This window comes from Bactrocera latifrons, unplaced genomic scaffold (genome assembly GCF_001853355.1).
Source record: "Bactrocera latifrons isolate USDA-ARS-PBARC rearing strain unplaced genomic scaffold, ASM185335v1 scaffold_20, whole genome shotgun sequence".
Lineage (NCBI taxonomy): Eukaryota > Metazoa > Arthropoda > Insecta > Diptera > Tephritidae > Bactrocera > Bactrocera latifrons.
This window is the reverse complement of record NW_017535519.1, coordinates 730,210-741,837: the sequence shown is the minus strand read 5'-3', so window position 1 is coordinate 741,837 and position 11,628 is coordinate 730,210. Positions and strand designations below refer to the sequence as shown.

Genomic DNA, 11,628 nt, shown 5'->3' with positions numbered 1-11,628 from the left:
GAGTTATGTGTAAGACTAGTGGCATCCATGCCTCGAAGTTGTCACTAAGTGATAAAAATTAACGGTACTACCTACCTTAAGATAATTAAAGTTATTAAAATTTTGCTGTAAGTATTAAATAGTTTACTACTTCCTTTCCTTTTCCCTTGTTTTGCCACTTGTAAAAAGGTATAAATTTCGTTCCTCTACAAAACGAAAAGAAAACTACTATACACAATACAAAGGAGTCCGACCTTATTAATTCTGGAACCAGTGTAAATGTTTTCTTAATATGGAACAAATTTCCATGAACAGACAATAAATAAAAATACAAATATTTATGAAATGGTTATGCTTCGCAAAAGATAATAAATTATATTTATTTTTTAGACATCAGCTAAATATAATGATTATGAGAAATTACCTTCAATAAATGCAATATTTGGTTAAGTTATAACATTCGACCAGTAATTAAACAACCTGATTAACGCTTCTAATTAAAGAGTTAAATTTTTATTTAATTTTTTACTTATTTTAAGCTGTGAATATACTTTAATTCTAATTTACATTTCCATGTGATTTCATATGCCCACAAAGACCAGCAGATTGGGCAAAACGTTTTCCACAAATTTTGCWASAGTACTTTTTCTCTGGGTCATGAATGAGACGATGTTGACGTAGTTTATTGTTGGTAATGAAACCTTTATTACATATATCGCATATTTTATCTCTGACATTACTGTGAATTTTCTTGTGTCCGTATAACAATCGTTTAGCATAGAAGGTTTTAGGACATAGTTCAGTATAGAGAGATATAGTATAGACGTCGTTTCTGATGTTGCAGTTTATGTGTTGAAAGATGAGAAGATGTTCCTGTTCTGTGCCCACAAAGATCACAAACGAATGGCTTCTCCTCGGTGTGRGAACGCATATGAGTTTTCAAGTCTGTGGAAGTGGCGCAGAATTTGTTGCATATCTCACAACCGTAGGTGTAGTCATGTACATGTCTACGTAAGTGTACCGCTAAATTTGAAGACAGCTGATAACCATGTCCGCATATGTCACATTTAAACGGTAGGGAGCCATCATGTCCGGCAACATGTACTTTAAAGGCATCTGGACCATGTATTACTTTTTTACATATCGAGCAATCGAAAGGAGCAACATCATTTTCAAGAAACTCAAGATGTTTAAAATATGCAAATTTTAGTTGATATTGTAAGTTTTTTCTTTTGGCTACTAGTTTTCGGTTCTTTATGAAAGAMCACAATTTCCGCAGGGTTTTAACTTTTTTTTCTAAATCAATTTGAGGCAAATTTAAGCCAGTTTTATTATTAAAATTTTCACATACAAATCGCATGGCATCGTCGCGCCTATTTGTTAATCTATATGTAATGTCCTTTTCATTCCAGAGGCAGATGTGCTCTTTGTAAATCGTAGCCAAAATTATTAATTGCTTAACCTTCTAAAACAAAATTTGTTGTATTCTGAAATCGAAACAAAATCTAAGGATACTAAAAACCAGTGGTCGAGTCGACGACGTATAGAGAGAACAGCTAAACTTTAGGTTTTCTATGATTTGTTTATTGTTTTGATTTGCTTACATTATTTATGTACTAAAAATACTTTCCGATTTATCTAACTATCTGAGAGATTTTTAGGATTTTAAAGCAGCAAAAATGCACATTTGTAAAACTAAATTTTTGATACATATCTCGGTCTTTATATTCAAATGAGTTAAACTAAATAGATATAAAAATGCAAACTCTCGACCCGAAAGCCCCATTGCAGATAATAAATAAAAATACCAATATTTCTGATTAAGTATTTATATTGACTAAATCAACTCAGTTGTTAACAAAATTCATCACTAATATTTTATACTTCTTAAGGGAGACAATAATTGATATTCTGCTGATGAAAATTTTAGTGTTGCTTATTTTTTGTAAAACATGATGCTGTTGCAAGTGTTAGCATAATTTCATGCCGAACGTGATACTTTAACGAAGGACAGTTGATTTTGGTGTAAATATTTGTGCAACTACTTTTCAAATGTTGAAAGAATTGCGTAGTTTTACGTAACAGTTAAGACAATGATGCTTTTTCGAACTTTCAAATTTGGCAAAGATGGCAGGTACGCCCAGGTTTTTTGTACGCCCAAATTTGAAACACTGCTTTTGTGATTGCCATCAGGAACACACCCCCTCCGACAATGTGGAAATACGGTAAATCATATTATAACCCCTCCAACTACCCATATAACAAGTGTTTACATCTAGATTGGCACAAATGAATTTCATAGGGGCAGACGGCAATATTGTACAATGGGCGTGACAGCGCCCACATTTAGATGAAACTTCATCTCAGGACTTACTTGACCGATTTCAGTCAAATTTGGTATAGAATTTTATGATCATGAGCTATCGGACTACAACCATGTCTACTGCCCATATATAAGAATTTTAAATTTCATCTGATTCTTTCATTTTTCCGTTTATAACTCGAGAGTCAATGACGTCATTGTAATAAAATTTTGGATTCCATGATTCCATCTTCTGCCTAAAAATTGTCGAAAACGGATTATAACTTTTCAATGCATCAGAAACTGAACGAGAGGCCCCGGTGCCCATGGTTCACATTTTACTGAAAATAACGGTTAATCTGTGAGGTTTAGCATTTAAATTCGAAGGGAATATGCCTTTGTGTACAAAAATGGGTAAATACTTCTAGTCACCAGACCATACCTAATATAAAGATTTTCGAAATTCCGGTTGACCTTAGACCGCATATATCAGTTACTTTGGGATGAAATCGGGTCAACTATCCTATACAACCAATTAGGTATATGGGTATTATTTAAAAATAGTATTTCAAACTACGGATTGGCTTTATACGATATATGTATACACATTGTAGTCAATATACAAGATATCTTAGCAAAATTAAATAAACCTAATATTGGACATGCTAATTTCATTGAGGGGTGTTTTTTTACGTGGTGGGTCTCAAAGCCAGCGCACTACGCAGGGGATGTTTCGCCTTCTCACCTACTACCCTACCCAGAGGATACTTGGTCAAGGACCGGAAGTCGTGAGCTGCTTGAGCCATATGTAAAAGAATCGTTTCTGGCCTCTACCAAGTGAATGGCGATCAGAGAACTTTTCTCTCTTGCGTTAACTTCTACACATGACTCCATTGTGCAACACCAAAAGCTCCGTCAGGATCGGGAAGGACCTCTCCGAGCCGTTCGATACCAAACGAGTTTTCAGACAAGGCGACTCCCTATCGTGCGACTTCTTCAATCTGCTGCTGGAGAAAACAATTCGAGTTGCAGAACTTAATCGAGCAGGTACAATCTTTTATAAGAGTGTACAGCTGCTGACGTATGCCGATGATATTGATATTATCGGCCTCAACACCCGCGCAGTTAGTTTTGCTTTCTCCAGACTGGACAAGGAAGCAAAACAAATGGGCCTGGCAGTGAACGAGGGCAAGACGAAATATCTTCTGTCATCAAAAAACAGCTCTGACGTCACTGTTGACAGTCATAACTTTGAGGTCGTAGATAATTTCATCTATCTTCTAACCAGCGTAAACACCACCAAAAATGTCAGCCTGGATATCCAAAGGGGATAACTCTTGCCAAGAGGTGCTACTTCGGACTGAGTAGCCAATTGAGAAGCAAAGTCCCCTCTCGACGAACAAAAACAAAACTCTATAAGTCAGTCATATTTTCCGTCCTGCTATTTGGTACAGCGGCTTAGACGATAACAACAACTGATGAGTCAACGTTGCGAGTTTTCGAGAAGAAAGTTCTGCGAAAGATTTATCCTTCTTTGCGCGTTGGCCACGGCGAATATCGCATTCGATGGAACGATGAACTGTATGAGATATGTGACGACATTGACATAGTTCAGCGAATTAAAAGACAGCGGCTACGCTGGCTAGGTCATGTTGTCCGAACGGACGAAAACACTCCAGGAAGGTATTCGACGCTGTACCCGCCGGCGGAAGCAGAGGAAGAGGTAGATCTCTACTCCGTTGGAAGGACCAAGTAGAGAAGAACTTGGCTTCGCTTGGAATATCCAATTGTCGCCACAYAGCGAAAAGAAGAAACGACTGGCGAGCTGGTGTTAACTCGGCTATAATCGCGTAAGCGGTGTCTACGCCAGTAAAGAAGAAGAAGAATATTGGACTTAAATAGTTTCGTGCCGAAATGTGTATTTTTGTTAGTCTATTAGACTTTATGCTCAATATGTTGGTCGGTGGTGTGAATTATATTCACGAACTTGCGTTAAAACATGATATGGAGTGTAATTGAGTAATTCCGTAAATGCAATCTTACTCTATTGATTTAACGCATAATATAAATGAAATTGGTATGACTTTCCCCTAATATGTTTATTAGATTTTAATTAATTAACTATTTTTATTAATTTTAATATAAATATTTCGGACAGCCAAAATGTAGTAATGAAATTAGGTAAATCTAAGGCCAATAATGTACCAACATTGATAGTAATTTATTTAGTTTTTCGAACAATGTATGTTGAATCCTTACGCAATATTTTAAAATAAGTTTTGCGGAAAGTACTTCATGGATTTTATTTTTGTAAATTACAAGAGTAGTAGGAGTTCCGATAACACCCGAACATAGGGTAATCTGGCCTGTGTTATAAATTTTTTTTCATAGAAATTTTTATTCTACAATAGAACTTTTTTCACATATCATGAGGTATATCGTAGAGTGTATAAACAATTTTCGGAGAAATGGTTGGGTGAATGAGATGCGTTTTTTCACTGGCGGACAAGATTTCTCATGTTTAGATCATCTGAAAGACAAAAACCCAGTTTATTCTTAAAAAGTACGTGAATAGTTATCGTCTCTATTAGAATCATGGAAAAATGCTGATAAATAAAAAAGTAATTAACATTTGTTTACATAAATTTTGTCATAACATTGTCAATAAATTATAAAAAACGATAAGAACGATAGCCAGGGGTTTTGTGAACATTTAAAAAAACAAAATTAAGCAAAACGGTTGAGTAGATTGACCGGAATCATGTCCGCCAGTTTAAAAAAGTATGTTTTGAGAAAAACGCGTTTAAACTTCGAGGTGTGCACTCCGAGCGCTCCGAACGTCGAGCGGTATTATTATTTTTGTTGTTTTTTCTAATCCTTCCATTGGTAAATTGGGTTTCTACATTAATTTTAAGGGTATAAGGAAACAGAAAATGCAAAACCTATTACCCTACCGACCCCTTAATATAAAATTTAGCAAAACAATAAAGTATTTCCCCGTCCAACAGTAATAGAAATTTATTATTTCCGATTGTTACCGATACATTTAGCGAAAACAATGATTAAGCGAGTTAAGAAGTTGCTTCTTGACAATTTGATTTCACAAATTAATAAAGAGATTTAAACTAAATCAAAGAATTTTCCGTTATTTTGTGCCAAATTTAAAAAATGTGTTTGGTAAACATTATTCGAATTGAATATAAAATATGCGGCTTCAGCCTTTATTGTTTTATTGGGAAATTATATTTTAATTCGGAAAATGTTACCAAACATGAGTTAGTATGAATTTATTACACACAAAATATAACGGTTCGGACGTCATGGAGTAATTTAAGCAAGTCTTTGTTTGTTTATAATAGTTACGAAAGTTTGAAACTTCGCTTCGTTTATGATATTCTAGGATGCATTTTTCTTTTAATCGTAAATTATTTAATAAATGATGCATATTTATTTTCTTTATTAAAAATAAATTACATTAATACTACAATAATTTACATTTTTATTTAATTTCATTAAATATAAACTAAACAAAAATTGCAACGCATGGTTAAAATATAAAACAACTAAACCCACTTATTTTTAGATAATCTAACTCACGGCGTTTTTAATAATACAAATTCGGTAATCAACAGAATATTTTAAATTTTAAATCAACACTTTTTATGGCATGCTAGTATTTTTACAGGTCATTTCAGTGAGTGTTGTGCCATGTGTCTTCACATGTCCATTAAGTCCAGCATATTGTGCAAAACGTTTGTCACAAATCTTGCACACATATTTCTTTTCGATGGCATGGATTTCTTTGTGTTGCCGTAAGTGCTTTGTGCTTTTGAATGCTTTATTGCATATTGGGCAGATTTTATCACGCACTTTGTGATGAACACAGCTTATATGTTCTTTTCGGGTAATTTTTTTATAGAACGATTTATGGCAAAGATCACACTTATACTGTGGTTGATCGTCGTGACAATGCATATGGGAATTAAATTGTGATATGGATCGATAACTTTTGCCACAAATCTCACAAATAAATGGTTTTTCGCCAGTATGACAACGCATATGTGTTTTCAAATCTGTAGTTGTTGCGAGTGCCTTATTGCAAATCTCACAATTATAAATGTAATCCTGTACATGTCTCCGTAAATGAACAGTAAAATTAGTTGCCGCCTGAAACCCACGTTTGCATAGAGGACATTTGAATGGCGAAGAACCATCATGTGATGCCAAATGTATTTTATGTTGATCTAAACTTAAATCTAATTTTTGGCATATCGTACATATAAAAGGCTGTACGTTGACCTCGAGAAATGCAATGTGGGCGTAATATACACATGTTGGTTTATAAATCAAACTTTCTCGTTGGCATAACAATTTTTGCTTCTTTTCATTAGTACATATTTTGCGCAGTCGTGCGATTTCGTATTTCAATTCATTTTGTGTTAGATTTTTTCCAGATTGTTTATTAAATTCTTCTTGCAGAGCAGTTAATGCTTCTTGTCGCCTATTATTGAATCTAAATGATATATTTGTTTCATCCCAAAGACATGGGAATCCTTTATACATATCTGCCAGCATTATGCATTGTGCAACATTTAATGTGTCTTTTGGTGGGGTGAATTTAATTGTACTCCGTTTTCGTTGCACCTGTAACAAGAGGGCATATATATGTATATAATTTTTGAAAACGGCAACACTATAATAGCCCATACAGAAATAATATTCAATGTATTTTATCTCTCCAACATTCAGGTGTTTATACAGTTGTCATGTGTGTACTGAAAGAAGACTCGATTGATGCATCTTAAACAGAAATTTAATTCTGCAGATATCAAATAAATATTTAGGACATTTACTGGGTATATCTTCATTTATCCTAAGGCCAAATAACATATTTAATTTAATTTATGTTAATGAAATCATGTCAAACAAATTATAAGCCTTTGCGAAGCTTGATATTTTTTTATGTTATTATAAAAAATGTGTCACGCGTGTTAAAAAAAATTTTAAATTTCCTAAATTAAGGGATAATTGCTTTAAAGTTACAGGTAGTATTTTCCATGCCATTTTCTTTTTCTATAGTAGCATCCACCGCAAAATTTTCGTGTACAGAAATATCTTTTTCTATTTGCCTATACATGTCTTTATTTTATATTCCTTAAGGTTTTTATACTCTCGTTATATAACCTGACGTTTATCTATATAACCTGAAACTAACGGAGGTAGATATAGGGTTTATTGGCCACATTATGTGAAGTAAAAGTACGCTGGAAAATTTCAACAATTCGACGAATAGCGAGCATAGGTGGACGATTATTACGAACATAAAATAGTAAACGCGCACGAAAGGTTGGAGGACGATTATTTTGATAATAAAATTTAATAATTCGTAAACGTTGTTCTTGCGTATATCTTTCTATTATGAAAATGTAAACATTATTGAATGCAATGAAATCATGTCAATCATCAATCATACCGGAAAACCGGGTATAAATGATCAGTATGACGTGACAATTTGAAATCCGGGTAATTTGAGTAAAAAATGCGGATATCATGATGAGACTTGGCGCACGTGTTTCTTGGGGACAAGATAGATTTGGTATTGCGAATGGGCGGAATCGGAACACTGGTAGGCCCAAAAAACATCATTGATCGAAAACTTATAAAGTGTCATAACTAAGTTCCACAATGAGGTATAAAAATGCAATTTGGTACAACGAATCGAATTAGGGAGGGACATTGTGGTTTCAAAAATTGGGCGTGACTCTGCCCCTGATAAGTTTATTGTATATATGTATGTATTTTCCAAACCGCTAAAGCTGAACCAATCCAATATCATCTAAGCAAATATATTTGCCATCTAGTCCGATAATTTCAAAATGGGGTAAATTGCATTATAACTCCGCCCAGTACCGATATAATAGTTTGGTACACAATATAATATTTACGTCCTAATGTTACAGTGTGAAAATGAGCAATTGGATAACAATCACGCCTACTTCCTATATACAGTGCGCTGGCGAAAACTCGAACTAATGAAAACCATGCGTGAGATATTGTTCGAGTCTTCGAATATTATGTATTTTGATTTATTTATTTGTTTATCAGATTTCATACTTACAACAGTTCTATTTTCTTACACTTTTCAAAATTGTGTGGTTTACTGTTTTATGATTCATGTCGAGTTTATTCAAACATTTTTATTTTTATTTTTTAATAAATAATATAAGGAAAATGTGTATGTAAGATGACGGTTGTTTTGTAATTGTTAGAAAAAACAGTGATTTTTGTTTGACGTTTCTTATTTGCGACCGAATTCGATATGGCCTTTTCGCGCAATGATTGCAGATTGAACGGCTTTACTAGTTCCGGTCCCGAAGATAATTTTTTCACTGAGATTGAACTAAGGCGTATTCCATGTTCTTTTTTTTTTTTGTTTTTTGAAGCCATCTATCGCTGGCAAAAAACCTTGAAATGTCCTTGCTTAACTTGTCAAGAAACTCCTTAGCTTCTTCTTTTAAAATCAGTCCGTTTATCGGGTAATGCTTGCTACGTTGTAATAAAAATCATTTGGATAGTGCCTTTGTCATTTTCGAAAGTTCTGAAACACGGAGCGTTTTACGTTTTCCAGGGCCCGATAGCGTATTTTAATACATTCTAAAACTTAAAAATTTTGAATTTTTTGGATAGAGCTGAAACACTTCCACCATTTTTGACTGCATTAATTATTTCAGCCTTTTTTGCTAAGCTCGAAACATTCAATTTTCATCCCATTCTGTAATAAAAATTATTCGCATCTAACAACAGTGCACGAATCGGTGTTCCGCAACTTCTAGCTGTATACTGAGGTGGACATGTTAACAAACAACAGTACGAATATGTATGTATAAATAAAATATGAAAAATAATAAAATAATGGAAAATTTTTGTTCGAGTTTTAGAGCCGTTTAATTTAGTTAGAGATTTAAAATAGCAAATGGAGAAAAAAAAAGTTCAATTCCGATCGTTCGAGTTTTCGCGAGTGCACTGTATAACAATTTTACATTTCATCTGATTCTTTTATTTTACAAATTATAAATCGAGAATCAATGGAGTTATTGCAGGAAATCTTTTCACAAAGTAGGGTCCAATTACCTAAAAGTCAAAAACGTAGGGCCCGTCTCAACTTTTCAAGGCCCCAAGTACTGAAATTAGGACCCCACTGCACATGGCTGACTTTTTACCGAAAATATCAGTTAACGTATGAAACGACTTGGCGCAATTTACGTTGAGATCTTAAATTGGAAATGCGCAAAATACGGCTTGGGCAAGACCTAATACCGTTCGACCTTCCCAAGCGAAGTCTTTTCGCTCAATGGGCTCTTGAGAAGTTCCTCGAATGTATGATGATTTATGTCTGAAATTGAAGTTCGTTATTTCGGCAACATTTGATTTCAACAAGACCGAAGGATAACTCGGCTCACTCCCCATATAACGGTACTGTTAAAAACTACTAAAAGCGCGATAAATCAATAACTAAATACGCCACACAGTTAATTTTACCACCGAGATGGTATGAGGAAGCTTTATAGAAGCTGCTATAAAAATTGTACGATGGGCGTGGCACCGCCCACTTTTTGATTAAATGACAATGTGTGGTATATATGTATATCTGAAATGAAGGCATAATTCTTCTTACAATGGTATGTCTGTATGTCAAAATTGGGTTGAATCGGATCAATACTTAACTTAACCCCACTTAATATAAAGTTTTTCGAACTTTCGGGTCACTTTGTACCGCATAAGTACATATTTATATCAGCCAATATGTGAGTTATCAAAAGGAGGGAGCGTGTTTTACCGATAACAGTGTATCTGTGTATAAAATGTTCGGTTGCACCCGAGTTTATTCCTTCCTTACTTGTTTTATATAAAGTTTTGCCGCCTAACAGTAATAGAAAATTATTTTTTCTGGTTATTACCGATAAGTTCAGCGAAAACATGGATATACAAAATTCTAACTTGCTTCTTGATTTTTGACAAATCAAATAATTTGATTTTTCAAATAATAAAAAACAATTCGAACTAAATCAAAAAATTTTTAGTTAATTTGTGGCAATTTAAAAAATTGCGAACGTAGTGATTTGATTATTTTATATGTTTTGGAAATTATAATTTGATCTAGGAAGATTTTATAAAACATGGGTATACTTTTTGTATAGTAGAATAGAATTATAACCGTTCTAATTCTTAACTATATATACTTATACATATACATATGTGTACTTTACAATATTTGTGTTTACAGAAGTTACTTTCGTAAACTGAACAAGAAAAAACGTTAACTTCGGCTGCATCGAAGCTAATATACCCTTCACAGGTGCATTTCTTTTAGTAATTATGTGTCCAGTTTGTATGGAAGCTATGTGCTATAGTAATCCGATCTGAAAAATTTTTTTCGGAGATTATATTATTACCTTAAGTTGTAATCCATGTCAAATTTCGTGAAGATATCTTATCAAATGCATGTTTTCCATACCAGCACTAGATTCCGATCGTTCAGTTTGTATAGCAGATATATGCTATAGTAAGCAGATCTGAACAATTACTTCGTATATTACATTATTATCTTAGAAAATAAACTGTGCCAACATTTGTGAAGATACTATACATTGTCAAATGAGAAAGTTCTCCATACAAGAATTTGATTCCGTTCGTTCAGTTTGTATGGCAGCTATATGTGGTTCGATATCCGCAGTTCCGACAAATGAGCAGCTTTTAGAAGAGAGAAGGATGGTTGCAAAATTTCAAACCAATTTCTTAAAAACTGAGGGACTAGTTCGTATATATATAGACAGACGGACATGGCTAAATCGACTCAGCTCAATATACTGATCATTTATATATATATACTTTATAGGATCTCCGACGCTTCCTTCATTGTGTTACAAACTTCGTGACACACTTAATATATCCTGTTCAGGGTATAAAAATGGAAGGGTTCGGGACCTCATGAAATAATGTAGAGAAAGCTTTGTTAACTTGTTAACAATCATTACGAAAGTTTGAAAGTTTATTTYGTTTATGATTTCATTGGTAATTCTTTATGAATATATTCTGCATATTTACTTTTTCTAATTATTTTAATAAAAAATATAATAATTTTAGAATATTGTACATTTTTATTTAGTTACATTGAGTTTGCAGTATGTTATAAATAAACTAAAATATATAGTTAAGATATAATAATAGTTTGTCAAAAGAGTCCTGCGGTGTTTCTTGTGGTATTTTTATTGAATTTTCAATTGTTCATAAAATTTTTTTGATGACTCATGCCCAGCTCTTGACCGATGCTACGGCTGCTACTATGC

General features: G+C 33.5%; 1 protein-coding gene across 2 annotated transcripts in view; it reads right to left on the bottom strand.

Annotated features, from left to right (window-relative positions):
* The window catches only part of LOC108968048, a 30,216-nt gene that overhangs the window by 5,241 nt on the left and 13,347 nt on the right, over positions 1-11,628 (bottom strand). The window contains exon 8 of one of the 2 annotated variants that reach the window (XM_018931808.1): positions 5,882-6,925. The exons of the other annotated variant lie outside the window; for it this stretch is intronic. Coding sequence (XP_018787353.1) covers positions 5,942-6,925 — 984 coding nt within the window. The 3' untranslated portion in view covers positions 5,882-5,941. Of the gene's footprint in view, positions 1-5,881; positions 6,926-11,628 lie in introns of those variants that run through there. 2 annotated transcript variants of the gene reach the window in all.